The sequence below is a fragment of the Chamaea fasciata genome, unplaced genomic scaffold, assembly GCF_029207755.1.
Source record: "Chamaea fasciata isolate MVZ Bird 193981 ecotype frontalis unplaced genomic scaffold, bChaFas1.0.hap1 SCAF_17, whole genome shotgun sequence".
Taxonomy (NCBI): Eukaryota; Metazoa; Chordata; class Aves; order Passeriformes; family Sylviidae; genus Chamaea; species Chamaea fasciata.
This window is the reverse complement of record NW_027094102.1, coordinates 15,489,177-15,513,771: the sequence shown is the minus strand read 5'-3', so window position 1 is coordinate 15,513,771 and position 24,595 is coordinate 15,489,177. Positions and strand designations below refer to the sequence as shown.

The 24,595-nt window shown below is 46.9% G+C and overlaps 1 protein-coding gene across 2 annotated transcripts in view; it reads left to right on the top strand.

The window, feature by feature from the left end:
• Positions 1-10,894: 10,894 nt before the first annotated feature.
• Positions 10,895-24,595, top strand: part of LOC136298128 (rho GTPase-activating protein 39-like) — a 56,760-nt gene continuing 43,059 nt past the window's right edge. For both annotated transcript variants that reach the window (XM_066198619.1, XM_066198618.1), the window contains exon 1: positions 10,895-11,010. In XM_066198619.1, the coding sequence (XP_066054716.1) occupies positions 11,000-11,010 (11 nt within the window). In that variant the 5' untranslated portion in view covers positions 10,895-10,999. The remainder of the gene's footprint in view (positions 11,011-24,595) is intronic.

The following is a 24,595-nucleotide window of genomic DNA, read 5'->3' as shown; positions in this document are numbered from 1 at the left end:
CATGGCCCAGCGCGGCCCCGATTTCGGCGCGACTTCCCGCGATTTCTGCCGGGGGATGGGGAGGGGAGGGGGCAGTCACACGACTGCTCGCTGGAACCTCTAACTTGCTCACAACTTCATTATATACGTGGCACGCAGGGAGCAAAGAAGCTGTAACTTCATCTGTCTTTATGTAGCTTCCGAGAGATTTTTAATTAACCAGAGCAATCTCTTATTTCTTGCTTGGAAACCGAACGAGAATGCGATCCTGTCAAAGTCTTTAAATTACAATAAACCTCCCTTTGTTATTTTGAGGGTTTTTTGACCCGGTCTCGCTTCCCTCGGTGCCCGCGGAGCCCCACGGACAGGGCTCGCTCCGGCAAAGCCACCGGGTCTCTTGAAAAAACCCCTGCAACGAGACTGGGAGGGAACGGCTTTGGAAGTTCAGCTCCGGGAAAGGAGTTGTGTTTCAGGACATGCTGTCCTGTTCCTGCCGTATTCAGCGCTCACGCGCTCCGCGTGGAGCCGCAAACTGATCAGTGCCCGAGGCTCGGGGTTTTCTGATGGAAAACCTGGGGGTGGCAAAAAATCCTCTCTCCCGGCCCCATTTTAATAATCTCTTAAAGACCTCCTGGTCATATACAATTCCTTTCTGAGAAAGGATAACTTGGAGGAGACGTAACGTGGCTTCCTCTTCCTTGGACAAAGCCTTCCCCATCTCCTCCAACCCCGGCCTCTCACCTGTTTTTTTCCGGTGGACTGGCTGCAGCATTCTGAATTTTTCTTTCTTCCGCAGCTTTTCCTCGAAAGGTTTCGTGCTTTCGTACTCCGAGTTTTCTGTCCGGAGCCTTTCCTTAGGAGGCTTCGTGCCCCCGGTACTCCGAGTGGACTCCTAGCCCCGCGGCCAGCCACAGAGGCGTCAGGCTGGGCCCCATGCTGTTCTTCTCCTCTGGCCCTCTTTGCACCGATCAGAGTGCAGAGTCCTGGTCTGCTTCAATATCACGCGCTCGTAGAAACGTCGTGGTCGCCATTATGCAGGGGGGAAATAGACCACTGAATAAATGAATCAATATGATTCCAACAGAAGGCGTTCATTGTTTACATTACACGCCAGATGTAGATTCTAGGTCTACTGTCCACGTGGGCACGCATCTCTGAGTTGGCTAAGCTGCTTCTTGATGAGGCAGGCACACATCCTTCAGGACATCCAATTGGTCAAGTGTCCATCCTCACGTTGTGCTTCCCCTATCTAGGGTTTACATTTTTTGCAGACAGTTTCTCAGGCTCTCTTCTTATTTTTCATCCTGCTGTTTTCTCAGTAACCTTGATGAATTCCTGAGAGCTCTAATAACAAAACTGCAGATGGTTTGATAATATTACTCACAACCGGTTTGGCTGGTGCATCAGAATGGCCTGTTATACAGATACATTGCTACAAAAGAGCAGCTTTCAAAGGGGTTTGCCTGAAGCTGAATACCTGCATGCTGAGAGGAACGCAGCTTGCCTGACAGAGTCAGTGCAGCGCAGGGGGACACTGACCATTGCAATGCCGGCAATAACAAGTTTAGAAACTTTGCTTCCCTCTACAGTTACGTGGTAGAGCAAAGAATTTGCTGATGTTCCCACTGAGTTCAGCAGGAACGTGGCTGGTCCTCAAACCTTGACTGTATGAGAAAGGATACCAGAGAAAGAGTTATACTTCTAGTGCTCATTATAGGATTTCTGTTTCCAGTATGTATTAGTAAGCAGGTGGTGTGCAGGCAGAGCTCAAGACAATACCTGAGAGCAAAAGGGATTGAATTTTTAAAAATGAAATCTTTCTTATTTTATTGAAAGGATACAGTAAGAAATAACAACATGCAGAAAATTCAGTTGAGGACACCAATAAACAACAAAATGGAAGATCTTTTTCTTGTTAGTTAAGAATGTAGTAGATGTAGTGTATAAATTCGCATATAAAATATTGTACGTGATAAATCTGAAATTGTCACTCTGGGTTTTGATGCCCAAAAGCTGCTCAAGGGGTCTCTGAAATTCCAAGGCCCATTGTACAACTGTGAAATGGCAGAGTTTGCAACAGAAATGGCAAGGCTGAACGGGAGATGGCCCATTCATCAAGGATGGACCTCCACTTCACAGCTGATCAACATCTGATATCAGTCTTGGTGGAGGGTGTCTGGAGATTGAGCAGATCAGCATCCCAATGCAAGATTCCTGGAATGCCTTTCATACTGCCAGGAAATTCTTTCAAAAACCCAACTTTGAAATAAAGAAACACATGAATATGCGGACTCTCAATAGATATTGCCTCTGGGCAGAAAAACTGTATAAAATCCGTGCGCAGAGAACCAGCATTCGGACAGCACAGTTGCTGCTGCACCTCTGTCCACCCAGCATTCGATCGATGTTGTCCAATTTTATTGTGGCTGTTTTTAGATTGATTTTGGAAATTGCTAAATAAATTCTTTGATATTGCATTGGCAATTGATCATTTATAACAAGAAGAACTGTCGCCCTGATTTTCAGCCTTCTGATGACTGTTTACATATTTCTAGTGGAGTTTCTCACAGATGTAACATAAACAAGTAGATTGTTTTCACATACCAATGTGTGATAGACTTCTGAGATGAGCATTGGTGTTAGAGGGGTGTCCCCTTTGTCCTCCAATCCTGGACCAAACTCCAAATCCTATTTAAACCCAAAAACAACAATAAACGCCCCTTTTCTTTCCTCACTTCAACCTGTCTGGTGAGTATGGTTCTTTTGTGTCCCTACTGGTGACAAAGAACAGTGTGAAAAACGAGGTTCACTTTCTTAGAAAAATTTATAAGCCTAATAAAAAATAAAAAATAGACAATTAGGAGACAGAATGAAAGCAAATACAGTTTCTCGGCTGAGGGTGCCTGGCAGCACGCTAGCCAGCACACCCACTCCTTCAAAATCCTTGCTTTTAAGGATTAACCTTTTACATACGCGTTTTTAAAACATTCTTTGGAGTCCAGATGTTCCCTTGGTTTTTGGCCCCCTTTCCTTTGAAACTTGCCCCATTGTACCAAATTAACATTTTATTAGATAAAGTCCTTGTTGGCACCTGGTAGTCTTTCTGATACCAGGAGATCAATGAATTCTTTCTTGTAGCTTTTGTTCCACGGCTCCCTCAATCTAATCAATTCAGGAATGAAGGAGGAATCTCTCCCTGTATCTTCTGGTGAGGCTTTGATTCAGTTTTGGTCAACTGGTTTGACTGGTTTTAAATGTTACAGAAAGTTTTACAACTCAACAAGAAAATATACATTCATCACATTTATAAGACTATTAGTAATAAAACGAAACACACTAAAACTTCCTACATTATACATATAGCATTCATTTTAATATTTGCAAAAAACCAACTATATTATATGCACTTATAACAACAGGAATAATGGGATGAAGCTGAGAAAACTTAGGCAAAACACCCTGGTGGGATTTCAGATAGATGTCTGAATGGTCACCCCAGAGACAACAAGGCCAGAAAGAAATACCCCCGGTGGCTACTCTCCTCATTCTCATCCCAGTGCTTGCCAGATCATCCATCAGGCCAACACAGGTTCCTAACAGTCAAAACACCACTCACTTTTGTTCCCTGCCAATTTAATGAGCTGATGGGGTTCATCCAAGCTCAGATGAACACCAGAACCAGAACTCAGAGCAACAAGAGAAGCAGAACTTGTTGCATGGGGGGCCCTTGGCTCAGTTCAGCCATTTCACCCGCTGCACCCTTCTTTCCCATCCAAGGGCATGTTGACGTTATATCTAATGCCCTTCCCTTCTGGGCAGCTCTCCTCTCAAAAGGACATAATTCTCCTTTGCTGTGGGGAGATGTTACCCATGCAATATAATGCCGTGGCTGTGTCAGCAGCCAGGGAGTCACTGTAGCAGGGAAGATGGCAAAAACTCCCTTGTATGTTTTTACTCACAATCTGTTTTGGAAAGCAGGAAGGGAAACAAAGAGCATTTTCTGCTCCATCTGTTTCCATGTCCCATGCTGCACAGTTGGGTTACAGCCAGCTGCTGCATTGCCAAGCAGTAACGCAATAACACTGCTGCTTGCTCTACAAAGGAGCTAAAGATGGTAAGGCAGAAAAAATTAGGACAGGATGATTTTTAAAAAGCCCCACTGCAGAACACCTGGCTAGTTATATAAATTTACATCATGCCTGCTATTAAGAAAAAAATCACAACAACCTGCTGATTGGTGCTTAAAAACATGTATTTTTACAAATGGCCAAATACCTCCAACTATCTTTTTCCAAAGGAATGTCCTGGGCTATTGACTACCATCATCTTCACAGAACAGACAGGATTAATGAAGAACAGGGATGTTTTTTCTTTTCCTCATACTTCCTAAGATCATTTGGCAGAGAGAACTCTCACAGCAGATAATCCAAAGAATTTCAGCCATCAATGCCTGCACCCAGGTCAGCCTGGCTTCATTCAATAAGGTCTTTGAGGCACAGGATATAAGATGTCTGTGCTAAAATACTGGTGAAATCACCACATATGTCTGCCCAGCTTGAACCTCTAGCTCCCTGATATGGAGTTACAGACGTGTTGGTTTTGAGAGGGACCTTTGGTGAGCATTAGCCCAAACTCTTGCTTGAAATAAGACCATCACCAATACTAGATCAGGTAAATCATGGCTTTGCATAGCTACACCCTGAAAATCTCCAAGGACAGAGATCTCATCACCCATCTGAGTGAACTGTGCCCCCCAATCAACCTGGCACTTTATCTTTGTTGCAGCGAAGAGCTCCCCGTTTGTAAACACTTGTAGGAGTATCTGGGTAGTAGTTTGACCTATTTAACACAGGACTTTCACAGAATGTCTTCTGGTACTATTGCCTCCCTCATCACAAGAGCACACTGAGCTGCTCCTGCTCCTGCTCCCCCTTCCAGCCATGGGGGCTTGGGGCACTGGATGCAGGAGAGGATTACAGGTGAGCTGGAGACAAGGTGACAGCATGACAGCACCATGCCATGCAAGAGGAGCAGAGAGTTTGGTGTCAGTAACCAGGGTCAGCCAGGGTTGAGTGACTGCTGACCCATTGAGTGGGCCTGGCAGAAGCTTCATTGGAGTCTAGCTGAGTTGAGGTTGTCTTGGTTTAGATAGACAGGTATCTGCCAGGGAAGACTGGAGTCTCCCTTGGAATGTAAGCCCCTCCCCCCCTTTCCAAGCTATTGTAAATTTGCAATTAAAAGGCTGTCAGGCAAAGATTTTGGGAATAGCTATAGCAGTTCTTTACTAGGGATATAAAAAATACAAATATTGTGGTACAGAAGAATAAGCAAACAAACAAACAAACAAGAAATCCTAGAAAATCCTGACAGAGTCAGAAATACAGCCTGATGCCCTGTTGGTCAGGGTGTTGGAAGCAGTCCAAAGTAAGCCCTCCTGGAGTGGCAGATGTGGTTTTGTTTGAGTAGAGATGGTCCCGTTGAAAAAGAGTCGAGTAATGGGGAGATCGGTCTGGTCTTCCTCCAGGAATCGGATGGAAAACTGAATGACTGGTGACACTTGGGGCTCTTTTTATCTAGGTGAAGATGGTTTGGCTCCTCCTCCCTGGGTAGAGCATCTTACAATGGTATGATGTAAGGTGTCATGTCATTGGTGAGTTTTAATGATCCATTAACAGAAGATATCCCCATGGGGGTGAAACATTTATTTTGAAGAATTAAAGATTTTAGTTAAACCAGATATTGCTGAAGTAAGACAGATAGACCTCCCTTTTGATAAGCAGAAGCCGGATTTAAGGAACTGATAAATCACGAGGCCTGTCAACTCATGTTTGTGTATTCTGACTAATCAATAGGCTTCAAGAAGGACAATGAATTAATAAATCAAATACTCCTGGGAAAACAGGATTCAGTTGTCACGCAACACTAAAAGGTTAAAAAGTCAAAGCGAAGAAGACTCACTTACTTCATCATTTTGAGACCCTGCCCCATAAAAAAGACCACAGACCCATTTCAAAGAACAAACCACGCATGCTTAATAGCTTTTGGCTAATTACCATACAAAGCGGGGAATGGGACGTACTAAAGTCATGAATATACATTTGTGTTTTGGGTATTCAATCCTTCTGTACATAAAAAGACCCTGTGATCTTCTGTAGGTGTGCGTGTGTTTGGGAGCTATCCCGCACGCTGCCCGGCGTCGTAATTAAACATACACTTTCTAACTCTAAACTGCTGGAGAGTCTTTTGTTTGTCATTGTAGGATATCGGCATTAGGGCGCTATTCATATTTTTTTTTAATAATTCAGGGGTAGTGGAACAATGAACAGAGATAAGCAACACTGCTCCATCTGAGAAGTAACACTGACCCACCTGGGCAGAGATAAGCAACACTGCTCCACCCGGTTTCAATAGATGGAATAGAATAACAATTTTTTCGGTTACAAAACCCAAGACAAGGTCAACGCTGAGGACCTGAGCTCAAATGCAGCTCAGGAGTAGCACAAGGAATCCTCAGTGAAGCATCTCCCAACTCATCCTCCCACCATTGTTGGTGCCCGGAAAGGTGGATCCAAGGCTATAGCTGCACTGGGGCAGTGCTGGCTGTAAGCTTAGCCACACAGACCTTGCCAAGCGTTTAAGGCATCTACCCCCAGTATCACCAGTCTCTCAACAAAGGGCTGTCAGACCTGACTGGAGCTGTTTCTCCCTTCCTTGCTGGATATGGAGACAGTTACTGTGGGTCTAGTGCTGGACTGGACTGCTTCCAAGCTGCGCAACCCACTTTGTAAACAGAGGCAGAGCAAGGGCAGTGCCTCCTGGACTAAAGCTCAAGGGCAATGTTCTGGCTGCGCTCACACCTGTAGCATATCTGCCTGGGGATTGTTACAGCTACCAGCCTGGGACATATGAGCAGGACAGCAGCACTACAATACTAAGCTCTCCATAGCTTTAGCATCTGGTTCTTCCACACCCCCACATGAAGAAGACCTCTCATGCCAGGACCTACACTTGCCATTTCCTGACATGGAGCACAGGCAGCTGTGTGACCAAGTATGAGTATCAGATGAGCAGCTTTATGAAAGGGTGTACACTCCAAATACAGTTATTTCCACTTGGGAGCAGTATCTGACGAACAATTTGAACATGATTTCAGGGAGCTGCCTCATTTTGCAGTTCTGCAGTGACAGTTATACAGTATATCCTTCAGCCTAGAACAGGCAGCAACACTTTCGGGTTTGGTTCTCTCACTCGAGTTTCATGTGATTAAAAGTTTTTTGCCCTCTGAAGGCCCTGAGCCCAGACACGAGAAAGAAACGGAGTCTTCAAGGTCTTGTTTTTCTAGGTTTCTCTCGTTGTTTATTATTTTCTTATCTTACAATGTTCTCTGTGCCTGGCCAAGGTCTGTTCTGCTGCTTGGTCATGGGAAGACTCCCCTCACGATGGGAGGTCGCTACCTTTTATACAGATAATTACATACATCTTATTTACAATAATGTGCCAATGCCTATCACCTATACTAAAGGGGTCAACTCTACTCTGACCCAATCTCCTTTAACTACTTTGTGCCACCGTCACCAGAAGATGGAGGCCAGGGGAGAAGAAGGAAGAACTCAGGGCAACACCCTAAATCCTCCATCTTGTTCTCCATGCACCTACATACTAAGAATCCTAAAACTACAAAATTTTCCACCCTGTGACACACTACACTACTGTCTGTCACACCTTTGTGACTTGTAATTCTTCTCTCAGTGTTAGAAGCTTTTTTCCATGGACTGAAGTCAAAGGCTGTGTCTCTCTGGGCTCTCTGCCAGGGTCTCTAACTCCCCTGGACCGGCTCCACACCCCCCTGTCTAGGATTCAAACCCTCTTGTACAGATCTCAAACCCTCTTGCTCGAGTCTCAGTCCTCTCTGCCGAGGTCTGTGACCTGCCAGGACACCCAAAGGGATGCCCTGGACTCCAACACAACATGATGATTCGGCCTGGAAACATTGATCATATATCTCTTACCTCATCTTACAGTGGTCTAGTGTTCACAGCCTTACAATTCATGAAGGCTGTTTCTTCTTTTATTAGCAAAAGAGCCAGGGCCCTCTGTTCACAGAGACACTGCAATGTTTTTTCCATGCTCTGAAGTTACTTCACATTCACCTCCTGCTGCCACTTTTGGTGGATTGATAACAGGCCTTGTGACTAGTGGGCTTGATCTCTCAAGTATGTGTTACAGTGACCCACGTGTATCTCTGGAGGAGAACTGCCTGGTGTTATTGCACCAGGTACCACTAGCAGAAGTTTTCCTCAGCCCCTGACTGTCTGAGCTGTGAAGGTCTCTGAAAAAGTTCCCACAAAAAGAAGCTTTTCCTTTAGCTGCTTCATTTTTCCCCTCTGGGATTACTCACCCCTCCCTGAGTCGCTAGTGTGCCTTTGTGCAAGGCACAGCCTCAGAGCTGGCTGATGTGCCAGATAATTGAACTGCCTATCACCCAGCTTTCCTTCCTCAGCAGTGGGGATCTCTGCTCCCAAGAGTGTCCTTGATGTCAGCAGGTGTGTCACCCTCCTCTAGTGGGGAGGTTCTGCCTTCAAGGTGGCTTCCTTGCTCTGCATTCTGATGCCCTCCTACTGTGTGACTTTGTGCAGGTCAGCACAGAGCTGCTAGGTCATGAGTGGGACTGACCTGAGATGTCACGTCAGCGTATCCTTTGTGTCTCTGGGAGCCTCCAGTTTGCCCGTTTTGGCCTGAAGAGAGATGGGATCTCTTAGTGCAGATTAACATCCCAGTATGAGCTGCAGCAGCCAAGCAATGATGTTTAGGTTCTTCAGCCAGGCCTGACAGAGGTGTAGGTGGAAAACAGCCTACACATTATCATCAAACCCTGAAATACACAAAATAAAATGAGAATGTTGCAAAAAAATTGAGTATTTTGTCTGATCCTTCCTGCAGCCAACTTCTCACTTACTGTGTCAGGTCACTCATTTTGGGGGGGCCTCGAAGCTCGAGCTTCCAAAACCTCCCATGTCCCCAGCATCCACTTTCAGCATGTCCTAAGGACCTTGCTAGCACAGAAATGACAATCAAGCAGTTAAAATTCTTACACAGTAAGTCTGTGTCTACAGAAGCCCTTGAACAGAGACTATCAGCCTGCTATAAGCATTTTCCCAGTATTACTATTTCCCTGAGGACAGGTATTGCCTGTTTTGGGAAAAGTAAGCAATATCTGCGTCTCCACAAAGAGGGATGCCAATTTAATCGTGGCAGACCTATACCAGCAAATTTTTCTTTTCAATGCAGACCTGGTTCAACTCCTCCTTTCCTTCCCTGCTAGCCTGTGCCTCAGTCCCTGAGCTTTGCAGTCCCACAGAACTCAACTTCTCTGGTCTGCTTTCCCACAGCACCTCAGGCATCTCCAGCAGCTTCACAGCCCCACTCACCACTGGCCCCCAGCTGCAGGGGCACACTCTCCTCCTCTCTGCCCCCCCACCCCGTAAGCACAGTGCAACTGTGTGAGCAGCCCACAAGAACAGTGGCCATGATCTCACTGTCTCTCTATTTGCTATTTAAAAAATGCAGTTGGACTTTCATGGGAATGTCTTCAGATTAAGTTACCCTCAAGTTCTCAGTAGTGCCAAAACACCATTTGCAAAGTGAGCGCAGTGTCGCACTGCGTGGGACCCTGACCATTGGCTTGCATGGGGTCATTAATAAGCTGAATGGACTCATTTCTTACTGTAGCAGACATTTCCTCCCTGGTGTGACATGGGCCCCCAAACCACTCTGTTAGTGGCAAAATCCACCAAGTATCTGTCAAGTCTTGCACCCCCAGTTATAAAGTCTGAGGAATCTTGGCAACTCAACCCCAAGGATTTGCCTCCAGATGGGATTGTTCCTATTCTGGAATAACAGGACCGATTAAAAGATTCCTTGGGAGTAGTGCCACATTGCAACAATTACTGAGATAGCAAGAGCTCTTCTGTGCCACTATGCCAAATGACGTACCTCAAAACAGTGGCTGACAGAAGCTGATCTAGCAGGGCTGACCTTTAGAGCATGACTTATTTATTCAGACTACTCATGATGGCCGAGGAGCAGAGCTCTTACTTATTCTTTAGGTCTCTGAACCTATGCTGTTTGTACACTGCTGGTGGATCTGTGCATCTGCTGGAGACACACCTGATGTTCCTGCACAGCTTTGACCAGTCTATTATGTGTTCAGGATAGAGAAGAAATAGAGAGTCCACAAAATCTGCCCAAAGTTGCTGGGGCAGAAAAGAGAACACATCCGGGCAAACCGAGAGCGTGGCAGCCTTACAGCTCAGGCTGACCCAAATGTTTGTACTCTCCTACCTGGAAGCAGGGACAGCGTCTAGCATTGGCAAAGGAACTTCCCTCTCTCAATGCTCCAGGCTGGTTCAAGTCCCCCTTGCCGCCTTCCATCCATGCTCGTGGAAGATGTCGGGGGTAGCAGAGGGCAGAGCGGAACCAATAAAGCCCCACGTGCTGAGGGCAGCGGGAGGCAGCGTCGGTACAACACGGTTCACCGGGGCAGCTGTGATCCAGCGGCGCCCGCAGGCCGCACCTGGGGCCCGCAACAACAGCGCTGCCAAAGGGTCCCCAAGGCCAGGGCAGGAGGTGACCTGCCTGACCACAAAACGGATCAGGTTTTCCTCACAAAACGGATCACGACCGCTAACTGTAGCTCAAATAAAGCTTCAGCGGCTCCAAAACTGATGTCCCGGCTCCGCTTCCACTCTTCTTGTTTCCACCCCTCGGGCCAGAGCTCCGCGGCGCCGGGGTTCGGCGGACTCGGTCGCGCTCCGGAGCGGCCGCGCCCGCCGCCAGGGGCTGCCCTCGACCCGCGGCTTCGCCACTGCCGCCGGTATCGCCCGGCCCGCCCCGGCCCGGCACAGCGGCCCCCGGCAGAGGGACTCGGGGAGTGGCCGGGGGTCCCGGGTCGGGCCGCACCGCCCCCGGGCGGGGCCGGCATCGGATTTCACATCCTGCCCCTCGGGCGGGCAGAGCGGCCATGGCGGAGAGGTGAGTGCGGGCGCTGCACACCTGTTGAGCGGCGAGAGAGGGGAAAGGCTTTGGCGCTCCCTGGGGCAGTGGCCTGGGCAGGAGCTGGGGCCGGCAGCCACCCCCGGCTCGGGTGGACGCGGGGCCGGGCAAGCCGACGTAGCAGGTGAAATGCAGCCGGGCCGGGCCGAGCCGAGCCGAGCCGAGCGGCCGGACTCGTGCGGGTTGGTGGTCCCGGGCCGCCTCCCGTCGTCCCGGGCTGTCTGTGGGACGAACACCCTCTCGCACCGTTCTGGCTCCCGCTGGGGCTGCCGCCTGGGGCCGGGGCTGCGCTGTTTGCGGCCTCCGAGCAAGGCCGGCGGCCGTGAGCTGGGCTGAGCGAAGCCGCCCCGGGCCTGACTCGGAGTCCTCGCTCGTGGCGCCTCCCCGGAGGCGGCGGCCGGGCTCTGTCGGGTGCCTTCGCGCCCCCGAGGACGGGCGGCTCGTCGGGAGCGCGCCATGGCTTTGTGTCCGTTCCAGCTCGGGCTCGCTGGCACTGGGCTGCGTGCCCCCGTAGCTTGCTTTCTTTCCCTTAAAAAATAGGCGCTTTTACAGAATGACAGTGAAAATACCATCGGGCGTGGCTGTTCTGCTGTGACCAGGAGAGGTTTCTGCTCTCCCCTGGAAGTGGGTAGGGAGCCAGGATCACCTGTTGGTAGTGAAAATGGAGGGCCGGGTAGCCAGGCTAGTTTCCCAGGCTACATCCGGCTTCCGACAAACGCAGGCAGATTTTACGGCTCAAATGAGTAACCCAGTTGAAGGAGAATTCCTCCTGGTCTCTCTGCACCTGGGAAGTGTCGACCTGCAGTCGGCTAGAAGTGGTTAAATTAAGTTTGGTTCTGCCAGGAGGAAAGTGCAGAGCCTGGCAGAGGCACCATCCTCGCTGTTGCTGATGCCAGTTGCTGTTGCGCTGGTTTGCCAGTGTTTTTTTCCATCCTAGGTTAAAAACTTGACTGATTTAAAATTCCTGCAGTGTGACTCTCTCCAGGGGTTCCAGATTTCAGCTGGCTTCTCACATTGTCGTTGGCTGGAGGAGAGCTGCACAGGCATTTTGCTCAGTCCCTCATTGACGATGTAAGGTGTTTGGAATAACTTTTTATTTCTCTTGCATTTGAGGTTGTTTATTTCTTTTTCCTTCTGTGTCTCCTGCAGCAGACCAGGGTTTGAGATCATCTGTAAGGAGCATCTTGGGAAGGGATAGCAAATCCCACTGAGGGTGGTCCTAGAATACCAGCATTCAGCCAGAGCAAAATGATAAGCACAGCAGCATTCTCTCATTTTGTCAGCAGCAGCAACTCATAGCAGCTGCATCTGCTTCTCTGCTTGTGGCAGCCGAAGGTGCTTGGAGATCGATGCCGTAGGTTCCTCATTTTGGCGTAAACTCTAAAACCTCACAAAATCTTGTGGATTTGAGGCTATCGTTCTAGTAGCTGGTGCAGAGGAGTACAGAGCTTTTTGTGTTTTTACCTGTGTATCCTTCGCTGACTGTCTCTTTAGTGCTTTTGAGTTTGGTTTTTGCTGGGTTGATGAGACAGCCCCTCCTATCATTCGGATGGAGGCTATTTGGAGGGATGTTGAGATCGTAGTGGATTATAGGAATGCAGATTTAGAAACCAGGATTTTGGTCAGATAGTTCATGTGCCTTCTGTATTCACAACAGTTTGCCTAGCTGAAACAGATGTCTTGGCCTTAGCTGGGAGAACATAAGCTACAGTGCAATCTCAGTCCACAGGTCTGGTGGATTTTGTAACTGAGAGGATTTTATGGTTGTCTTTGTGATGCCAAAGTCTGCCTTCAGCCTGATGCTGACTGGATTTGCGGCAGAAATCCTCATGCGAGACATGCATGCGTAATATGCCATGCAGAACAGGGCTCACAGAGTGCTGCCTTGCTTTAGGAAAGCAAAAAAGAAGCCTCCCATTCAACTGATTTACTTGATTTCTAGAAAAATGTAATGTGCTGTGGTGCAAAAATGAAAGGAGAGCCTGGGATTCCTGTAGTGAGCTGCCTATGGGGTAAGAAAATTTTTGGATTTCATTGTCTTCGTGTCTGAGCTTTGAGGCATTTATAAAATTCATTTTGCCATTCTTTAGGGCTGCCTTCACAAGATTACAGTAACTGCCTGATATCAATCAGGTAAAGTTTTGTAAACCAGGGAACAAGGGTTTTTTTTTTCCCCTGAGAGCCATGGGGGAAGAATTTTTGTTGAGGGACTGTGGGGAAGAGCTTTTAGATACATAGAATCGACTTTAATGGAATTACTTCTGCAGTTAAAAGCAACAAAGTGTAAACAGCTGTAGGATACTGAATTCTTTGGCCTATGAGGGTGGGTTGTTTTTTTCTGCTGGCAGTGCCGTTTAATAAATATTCTTATTCATTAACCCTTTTTTTGTAGTCATATGTGTCATATCTATATTTCCTGATGGGCAAATGCTTTAGTAATGATACTACTTGGATGGCATTTTACTTACTGAGACGAAAGCTTTTCAGTTTGGACCTGCTGTTTTAGCAGCATGTTTTTGGCTGTTTGAATTAAACAGCCTCAGGACGGGTGCAGAGGGAGATCTTCCAGCCTACCCAGAAATACTGAGGTTGCTGAAGTCATGTTAGCTGGGTGGAAGGACTGGGAATGGTACTGAATGTGCTCGTTCAGCAGGAAACCTGCTGTTCTGGCTGGCTATTTTAATTTGATTAATAGAAAATGTAAGGGTTTGATGTATTTTGTTGTGATTACAATGAGGACTCACTTTTGTTGTTGAATCTTGAGTTGTTTTAGTATAGTTTGTTGTTTTTAGTTAATTCAGATTAATTTAGGCTTTAATTTGTGTTTGCATGAATACCAGTTTCCATGTTTTTAGCAACTTTAATTTAGGAATGAGTGAAAACTTTGACACTTCATCAGCCTGCCCTGGAACTGCTGATGGGCTCTGTGTGAACTCAGCCGTGGCTTTGCAGCAGAGGAGTCTTCTGGTTTTGGCAGGGCATCCAAGCCTCTCACTGTTGTGCAGTGCAGAGCTCTCCATGTCCTCTGAACTGGGTCCATGTGTCCTGTTCTGGTTTACCCTCTTCTTAGCTGGCTTAAATAAGGCCATGAATAAACATCCTCCCTGTAGTTAACTTTGACTGCCAGAGGAGCCTGTGCCCCCCAGCAGGTCACCTTACTCTTGTCTGCTGGGTGAGCCTTTTCCTGGGTGGGCTGGATTGTGGTAGTTCCCTTGGCAGTAAATGACCTGGGATAGCAAAGGTCTGTGTTAGTTCTGTAAAATCAGTGGAAATAAATGCAGGTGGGAGAGGTTATCAGCAGGCCTGACTTTTGCCATACACTTGTTCCTGTCATCACCACTCCTTTAAACATGCCTCTGAGCTGGTAAGCTTACCAGGGAAGTTACTTTAGAATGAAACGGTTTATGGGTGACTGGCTTTAAGTGAAGGCAGGAGTTTGTTTTCTTCCAGTAGCTCTTCTGGCAGAAGCAGAAGAGGGGCTGTAGAGGACAAGGTGGTTGTCCTGTCCACCGTCACTACCAAAACCTTTTTAAGCTGCATCCATCAGCAGGTCCAGCATGGCCCGGAGCTACCTCCTAAGGGGCAGTCAAACCCTCCAGTGTTTGACTGCGCAGATAAAGCCTGGTCTGTGGAAAACGCCTTCAGACTTATCAGAGTCTTCTGACGGAAGCTAATCAGAAGTTCAAAGGAATGGAGTGTTTTCTCCGTCCAGTAGTCTCTTTTTCCAGTGTTTCCATTTTTGCTGTACTCCCCAAATGGCTTTCTCAGTGGATGATGCAATTAGGAGGAGATGCTTGCAAGCTTTCAGCAAATAGGTCAGAAACTGAAACGTTTCATTTAGGCTCTGTCAGTCCTTCCCAAGTGGAGTGCAATTATTTGTGCCTTGTTTTGATGTGTATATGCTTGTGTTTCTATAAAAAGTCCCTCAGATTCAAATAGTTCAGGAAGTGCCTTATTTGTAATAAAAAGAAATTCTGGAACAGGCACTGGGATTTGGTTTTAGCTGGATTCATAGAAGGTTTCTGAATTCTGCTGCCGTTACTTACATATTTGATGTTAATTCCTGCCTTCGCCAAGGAAGGCCGTTCCCGTGTAGGAAAGACAGCTTTAATGAACAAATAATTTCTTGTGCTTTTTATTAGCTGAGCTGTGAGTATCCATTGAAGCAAGCTGTCTGTTTGATGGGTTTTATGCTTTTCATGAGGAAGGGTAATCTGCTTTGGACAGTTTCTTAAAGCAGTCCATTTGTGGAGTGGTAGGAAGGTATTAACTAAAGCAGCAGCCGTGAGGTCCATCTGGCTCATACATCTGTAAGAGACATGGTAGGTCAAGAGAAAATTCTTTTGCACTTGGTCTTTGTCTCACGGAATAATGGAAATACCATTGTTTGGCATATATTCTCTCATCCTAATTACTGTTGCAAGAGTTTGAGGCTATTGCTGTAAGGATTAAGTGTTTTTTATTTCCAGTTGAGTATAACCCGGTAAATTCCAATGCAGCTGGTGTCAGCTATCTTCCAGCTACTCTCCCAAGCTTTTTTCTTTGTGCATTGTCAGCTGCCATTTTTTGTTTATGCAACTCACACAGCCAAGAGATACTCGGAAAACCTAAAATGAGGGTGCTGGAAGTCCAGATCGTTTGCTTGCATTAAAGCATGGGAGAGGGAAAGGACTCTTGTGATTCCCACGCCAAGTGTTGGCATGGCAAGGAGAAGTGGCCTCCCCCTGTTACATGCTTCAGGCAAAATGAAGGGGCTTGAGTTAGACAGTATCAGCTTTAGAAGATTCTTCTTGAAAAAAGTACACTGAAAGGCCAAAGTACTTGAGATGCTGAGGGGTTTTTTTTTATTCAGGCTCTTTTGTCTCTTTGTACTTTAGGTCTTATATGAAATTCCAGCAAGGGGTCTATGCTGCAGAGTGCTAGAACTTCTGAAACAAAGAGATCTTAATAAAGTTATTTGCTGACATCTTCATAAACCACCAGAGGCAGATCAAAGTCTGTTTTACAAGGAGGGTGTATTTTCTTACCCCTCTTTTATTCTGCTTGTGCCCAACTGCCTGAGCCAAGCTCTTGCTGCACTTTGCCTTCTTCAGTGGCAAGTGCTTCGACACGGATGAAGTGAAGATGAACAGGAACCCTGTGCTCCCCATACTTGCTGTGTGTTCCTGTCTCAACTTGAAGCAGAACAGTCCTGGGCCTCTCTAAACCAACCTTTTTCTTAGCTGCAGGGTTTATGATCTACCAAAGCCAAACAAGCCAAGCAGGAAGGGTCTCCCACACAAACCTGTGCTGGGTTCACTTGTGTGTGTAACTTTGCAGGTGTGGGACGCTGCCATGAGGCACTTTGCTGTGACAGATGGGGCTGTTTCCTGCCTGGGCAAACAAGGTTGCTGCTTTTTGCCTGGAAACCTGTTACAGAGGCAGAAAAGACTCAATGTAGTGGGATTTTGTGTTGTCATGGACATCACGAACTTGTGGCCCAGGGCCAGGTGCATTGTAGCAGGGCTAGCCTCTTTGTTCTGTAGATCTGTTTCTTCTGTTTGCTTTTGCTTGTGTCATTCATCTGGGAAAAAATAAACAAAGAGGCTTACTGTCTCCATCACTAGTGATACCAAGAAAATCTCTGCACAATGCTGCCTGAAGAGCTGAGACTGAGCTCAGCAAATCCCCTTTAACTACATGGAGTTCAGCTGTCTTGGTTTTTCTGACTCTGAGGCAGTGCGATGTGTTTGTTTGCAAGCAGCCAGGGCTCAGGTTAGAAGGATGAATTGGTGTAAAATACTTTCAGTCACAAAGGAAAGTCAGAGCAAAACTTACAGGAGACTTTATAGCTGAATAATTAAATACAGACCCAGGGAATGCAGTGGATGAGCTGTGCTGTGTAATCTTGCTTGGAAAGGTTCGTCTGCGCTGGCTGGAGTGGCTCACGTATTGTTGGAACCCCAACCTGGCCATCTCACCTGCTCCAGCACCCGCTTCTTATGCCCCTGCTATTCTGCTGGCACAGTTGTGCCCCGCCACATAGTCTTATCTGCTCTAGGCTTGTCCCCTGTATGCTGTTGGTGCCATGTGGAAAATATCAAGTGCAGGGTTGTTTCCATACATGGAGTAAACTGTGGGTGGTCGCGTCTAGGTAATCTAGGCGCTGTGTCTTCCATGTAGGTGTTTAAATAGTAACCCAAGGTTCAGCTGTTAGTTTAAAGGTGGTCAATTTGCTGTGAAGTGATAAATGCCATATATGGTCCTCTTCTGGTCCTGCACTGGTTTCTTCCTTGTGTACATTGTAGTTCTTTGATAGTCATTTGATATCTACGGCTATCCAGTTGTGTATCAACTACATTGTTTAGCTCTTCTTGGCTCCCTAAATCGAGTAGTTATGTTTGGGATTTTTTTAGTAGACCTTCCAAGTATTGCTCTAAGCTAGGGTGAGAGGAGAAGCTCTGTTTTATGAGTTCTTGATCGTCACTGATTGACATGAAGTGAAGCAAAGAGAGATGGTGAAGTAGTAGCTGTGAGCTGAGGTGCAGAGCCTGGAGTGTAGCTGGCATGAGGGATGTTTAATGTAGGCCTGCGGACGGATGCTTAGCATGTCGTAATGTGGAGGTATGTTGTCTTAGCAATTTATACCCTTGTAATATGATGAATTGTCTGGCTGGGATATGGCTGAGTCGTATTTAATCAACCCAGTAAAAAGAGTGTGAAGGAAGTAGTATTGGGGCTTAGAGGACAACTTTGTGCTTGAGTTGGTGCTGCCCTTGGACTTTCATCTGCAGTCTTGAGTTAGAGTACAAATGGCCAGAGAATTGCAGTTTTGGCTTGGAAACTCCTTAGGGAACTTGCCCCTGAAGTAATTTACTCTGGTTTTCATTAAATTACTTTTAAAATTTCTAAAAATAACAGTGAAAAGCAAATATGCTCCTTTTTTGTACAGAGGGTTTAGAAGCTGCTGAGGAAATGCCTGGTGGTGGTATGACAATCCAGCCTAAGTTCACTAAAGCTGTAATTTGAAATTAGTCTAAAACACAGGTTTAAGATTCTGGAGACTTCCAAAGCAGAAGTCTGTTTTGGAATGGCAATAAGCAGAAAAAATAAGAAAGACAGTGATGATCTGGAGGAAAAGCTGTGCACTGCCACCTTTTTTTTTTCTGAGTGTCACCACAGTGGTTGAGTTCACTAAAGCAAGAGAAAATCTTTTGCTGTTAGTTAGCAGGCTGAGTTAGTTATCTCTGAGGGATTTGAGAAGCTCTGCTGTCCTTGTGCGATGAGTGCTGGGAGTGGGGAAAGAGTGAGAGGAGGTCATGGGGGCATCCACTCTTGATTTTAGTGTGCCATTGTGCCATGATGTTATCATCCTGTTCCCTCTCCCATGGTCTGTTGAGCCAGCTTTGAAGTGACTTTGGCCTTGAATTCAAAACCCTGCTACAGGAGGGAGGCTGCCAGAGAGATACTGTGGGCAGAGCTTTAGTGGGGACACTTCTTTGGGTTGATCTTGTTCTTGGAACAGGGAAGACTGTATGAGTTTGGCAGTGAGGGGTGTATTAGTGATTTCAGCCTCTCTGGCTCCCCATAACTCTTCCCTAGGAAGGTGGCCTCTCAAAGTCCAATGGCACCTAGCCATCCAGTGCACTAACAGCTGAGCACTTGTGTGTTTAAACTTCATTTGGTCTTGGAGAGATGAAATCTCTTTCTATTTTCTCTTTAGATAAGCAAAGCTGCTGCTGAATTGTGAGAGCTGTCTGTGTGTGGGGAAAAGCTTTTTGGTAACCTGGTGTTCGGTGGAGTTGTACTTGCTTCAGGGCTACAGGGAAGTTCACCTTGGGCTGCTTTGTCCACCCCGCTCTCCCTGGAGCAGGAAGCAAAGACTTCAGGTGGGAAAGTGAACAGCATGGTGATCACCAAATGGTTTAGTGAAAGCACTCAGAGTTAGCTTGAAATGCAAAAATGAACATCTTCCAGTAGTTGTTGTGCCCATCCCTGCTTGGCTGGGATGGCTCGGGTGGTGAGCTGTGCTGCAAAGGTGTTGATTTTGAGCTGTTGTAGAGCCTCATTGGGGAGGAACAAAGTTTTCTATTTTTGAGTGTCTCCTGATACAAGGTACATTTTGTACTCTGGGTGGGAAATAAAATAGCCGTGGCAACTGGCCCAGATGGCTCTGTTACCCTGGTCTTGCCAGGGCATGTGGCACCAACTCGGAGGTGGAGTTGGGCCCTGAGGAGTGGCATGTGGTGGGCCCTTGGCATGAGCAGAGGAGGGCATGCAGTTGATTCCTGTTGCCTTGCTCAAGCCTCTGCTGTTTGCAACAGTAGCCATTTCTTCAGGGAAGAGCGTGGGGTTAGTCAGAGAACGGACAAATTTGTCATGGAACTGCTGGCGGTGCAGCTTTCTTGTCCTTCAAATTCCAGCTGGACCTGGCTTAAACCCAGAGGTTTTACAGACTGCAGAGATTTGAGGGACTTTATGTGAATTAACAGGATTTCCCAGAAATTACCATTTTGAGTCTGTTTCTTATGGTAGGAACTTGTACTGCTTTGCCTATAGGTCTGTAGCTGTAAACCCTCCTGAATGGAGTGACTGCCCTGGGAAAGGCAAAGTGAACTGTGGCATAAAGGGCTCTAACAGTGAGATGTGTATGTGGTAGAGCTTGGACTGCTCTGTTGGTCCTCAGGGCAGTGCAGCCTGTCATTAGGAGTATGTGGCCCATGGACAGAAAGCAATATCAGGGGTGCTGGCTGTGAAAACTGAGTGCTGCTACCGGGCCCATTCAGCCAGCCCATTCTTGGGTGCAGCTCTGTTGTAGCAGAGCTCTCTGTGCTGCTCAAGTGGAGGATGGTATTGGGCTTCACCTTTCAACTTCACACTTGCTAAGCTGTGAGAGAGGATGAGAAAAGGAATGAACAGCTGAGAGATGCAATCCTCATTTTAATGTGCTTCAGGCAAGAATTGATCCATGTTGCTTTTATTTTTTAGGTTAAAACTTGTTGATAACTAAACTTGTTTTGCAGTTTGTTAGCCATTGGGCCCAGCCGCTTGTCTCTTGCACATCTCCTGCCAAGGTCCTGCTGGTCTCAGCCTTGGCTACAGCTATGCACTCAGTAGTGCTGAAAATAAAGAAGTGAGAAGGTCCAAGCTGTGGCAGTTCTTTGGAAGGGAAATGCTGTTGGAGGGCGCTGCTCTCCTGGAATCTTGGCTGCTTTTTGATGTCATCCTGTATTCTTCCCAGGAAGGAGAAGCCTTGACCCCTCTACCTCTCACCTGGTGGGTGCCTCAGGAGGCACTTTGCTTGTGTAACTTGTTTCCAGCTGGAAAAACATCTAGTTTTGGGCATCTGGAAACTGTGAATATGCAGTTACCTGTGAAAACTCAGTACATATGTGCTGAATAGTCATAATAATGTGAAGCCTAGGGTTGTGATGGGATCTTTATGACTGACAGCATAAAAATAAAATAAGAGACTTGTCTCCCTGGCTCCAGAGCTGGTGTTTACTTCTCAGTCTGCTATAAAGGGGCTGTCTGCTGTCTTGTAAGACCCCTGAGATCTATTCCATGGCTAAAGAGGAGCTGATAGGAACAGAGGTGGCATGGAAATTATTTAGTGATGATATTACCAGCTCAGAAGGAATGGATACCTCCACCAAGAACAGATTTTTTGTTTGGCCTTTTAAAGAAAGACACAACAAAAGGGAAATGTGCAGGGGAAAGGACAGTGGAATGTGAAGGAGGTTTACCCAAAAGGGAAAGCCATATCCAAGCAGGAAGACCAAAAAACCTATCTATTTCAGCAGATTACATGTAAAATCAAATTAAGGTGGGCCAGATGAAGACTTTTGAGGAGCGAATTTGCCAAAGATGATTACTTTTAAATGCATCAGAAGCCTTGTGGAAACTGGCAGCCGAAGAGATTAAAGTGTGAGAGGCACCGAAGATAAAGCTATCACAAAAAATCTAAACAATTTTTGGTCATCTTGACTCCTGTGGAGGAGCTTTGCAAACTACAAGCTTGCTACAGAAGAGCTGTCTGAGAACTTGTCTCGCATTGAACATCAGTAGAAATAGCTTTGGAGCAAATAGAGGAACTGATAAGAAACTAAGGAACAGATAGCATTTACTCAAGAGTGCCAAAGGATCTTGAATCTGAAATTGCTGAGATACTTTTATGTGTATCCTGCTGCTTAAGTGCTCTTTGTCTCACATAAATTGGCGGTGGGAAATGCAATCGCATTTTCAAAAGTTCAGAGTCTTGAGGAAATTGGGGCAGTAGCTCAGTATTTGTCCAGGCGCGTGGCTAGGGAAAGGCTGTGAAGAGAAGTCAGGGTTCCATGGAGTGTTTGGTCTGACCCCTGTGCCTAAGTCTCTGCAATGAAGAACAAGTTTGTCTTGTTCCTCAAGACATCTTCTTCTTCTAAAGGTATGGCCAAGCACAGCTCCTTGGAGCAGTGTTAGCAGAGCTATTGTAAAGGCTAGGCCTGCCTCTGCTTCACAGACCTGCTGGAGGTGGAGCAGTATGCTGGGAGCACAGCCACTAGGCTTCATGTGTCTGTGTTTTCAGACAGCCTTTGGCAAGTTTGTCTGCCAGAGGCTTTTAGGAGAGCGTCTCCTTGGGCATGGAGGAAGGATGTTGTTATGGACCGGGACCTGGTCAAAGCGTAGACTGCAAAGGGTAGGGCTTACTGGTTATTTTTCAGCCTAGGGAAGTCAGCAGCAAGGCCCAAGAAACTGGTTCTGGGAGTATTTTGCACCTTATGGGTAACCTCAGGTATAGAGCGGTGCAGCAACATTCCCAGGTTTGCAGAGGATCCTCAGTTCCTTCGGTGAGTTGAATAGCTCACTGAAGGTGAGGACATCCATGAGAACCTCACAGAACTCAGGAAGTGGACTAATACGTGACAGATAAGCTTCAGTGTAGGAAAGCATGGTGAACGGGGAAAAATTACCTATACTGGGCCTGTTTGATCCTCAGCCTGGAACTAGTGGTTATAGCTTGAGAAGGAGCTTGGAGTCATTGGCAGTTCTCTGAAATCATCAGTTCTGTCTGTGGCGTTAACCAGAGAAACCAGTCAGTTTTGGTCACCATCAGCAAGGGAGTTAATACCAAAGCAGAGGTCATCAATTTGACCATCTCTAATGCTTTGTTCTTGTCTTGGAGGCTGCATGCTGTTCTGATTTCTGCATTGTGAGAAGGACAGTGGTGTTAGAGAGACTGCAGTGAAGATAATTTAAATTACTAAGGGGCAGAGCAGCTGCCTTATGAGGAGAGTGCATATAATTTGTGACTTCTGGGTTTGGAAAAGTCTTGCATAGCAAGATCAAGGTATGCAAAGTCATGAAGGTCATAGAATCAGAGAGTGGTTTCTCCTTCCACGGACAGGGAGATCTTTCACTAGGCTGGGTTGCCTAGAACTCCATTCAGCCTGGCCTTGAACAGCTCAGGGAAGAGGCATCCACAGTTATTCTGGGCAAACCATTCCAGTGCCTCACCATGCTCACAGCAAAGCATTTCCTCCTAATATGTAGTCTAAACCTACTCTCAGTTTAAATCCATTCCTCTTTGTCCTGTCACTGCATGCTCTTGTAAAAAGTCCCTGTCCATCTTTCTTGTAAGCCCCCTTTAGGAACTGGAAGGCTGCAATTATGTCGCCCCTAAGCCTCCTCCTTTCCAGGCTGAACAAACCCAATTCTCTGAGCCTTTCCTCCTAAGGGAGGTGCTCCATCCCTCTGATGGACTTGGTGGCCTCCTCTGGACTGGCTCCACCAGCTCTGTGTCTGGTGCTGGGGACTCCAGAGCTGGATGCAGCACTGCAGGTGGGGCCTCACCTGAGGGGAGTAGAGGGGCAGAATCCCCTCCCTTGACCTGCTGCCCACTCTTGTTTTGATGCAGCCCAGGACACGGTTGGTTTCTGGATGCCAGCACACACAGGGCTGCTCTTGATCTGTTCTGGCCCCAGTCTGGATCAATTACAGGGATTGATACCCAACTCAGGTGCAGCACCTGGCCTTGTTAAACCTCATGAGATTGCCATGGGCCATGTCTCAAGCTTGTCCAGCTGCCTTTGGATGGCCCTGTCCTTCAGGTGTGTCATCTGCAAACCTGCTGAGGGTACGCTTGTTCCCTTCATGTACTAATGAAGATATTAGATAACACTGGTCCCAGTCTGAACCCCTGAGGGACCCCACTTGTTGCTGATGCCCATTGGGACTCTGAGCTGTTGAGCCCTACCCTCTGGACGTGACTGTCCAACCACTTTTCTGTCCATCTAACAGTCCGCTCATCTAATCCATCTCTTTCCAATTTAGAGAGAAGGATGTTTTGGGGATCTGTGTCAAGTCCAGATAAATGTCATCTGTGTCCCCTCCTTTGTCTACTGAGCTAGTCCATCGTAGAAGGCCCCTGGGTTGGTCAGGGAGGACTTGCCCTTGGTGAAGCCATGCTGGCTGTCCTGAATCACCTCTATGTCCTTAGCAGTGCTTCCAGGAGGATCTGTTCCACGATCTTCCCACGCACAGGGGTGAGGCTGACAGGCTGGTAGTTCCCAGGGTCCTCCTTTCTACCCTTCTAAAATATGGGGACAGTGTTTCCCCTTTTTATGGATAAGTTGAATTTTTTTTACGAAGTCTTGTGGCCCTAGAACTATGGGCACTTGGTGAAACCTAAAGGAGATTAGTTTATAGCAGATAGGAGGAAGGCCATTTATTTTACACAATCTCTGGTGAACTTCTGATCTCAGTGTTCTTGGGGGTTGTGGATGCAAAAGGCATCAGGTTGAAAAAATATTTGGGTAAACTTAGACAGCCAGTCTGAAATAGTTACTAGGAAGAACAGCCGGCCATGTGCCTTTAGCATCTGAAATACACATGTGGATTTTTGAGCAATGAGGGAGAAGATGGAGAAAGGGCATGACCAGGCTTACGTGTTTTGCTTAACAAACCTATTTGAGTGTCTCACCTGTAGGCTGAGTGGAAGGGGCACATGGTTTTACCAAAGGTGCATGTCTTAGGCTCTTCAAAGTTTCCAGAAACCAGTATTAAGTGGGAACATAAATGGGTGTGACGTGTTGGGGAAGAGCCAATATGGCTTTTGTAAACCAAAACTGAGCTATGTGGCTCCACTGGTATTTGGAAGGTGTTTCCAAGTATATGGCAGGGGTGATCAAGTGGGGTGGTCTAGTGGATCTCACTGAAGCATTTCAGCACAGAGTATCAAGGAAAAGTTTGTCATGAGTGAATAAACGATTAAAAAATTGGCTGTAAAGATGAGGAGTAGATGGTGAGACTTTATAGAGGAAGGAAGTCCTGGGGGAGCCAGGCTGGGATCTCTGCTGCTTACGGTGTTTGTACCTGATCTAGAAATGGGGATGAAAGTGGTGGTTGGGGAAGAGCAAATGAGGGAAGAAATCCTGAGCACTGAAATTCAGGAATGGGTTGAGGGTAACAGGTGGTTCTGGAAAGTGTCAACACCCTGTGTGTGCTCGGTGCTCAGCAGTGCTGCAGGAAGGGAGGAGGAGGCTGGGAACTGCAAAGAGGGAAGCAAAGGGCAGAATAGCACAACACCATTGTGATCTGCTGCCAT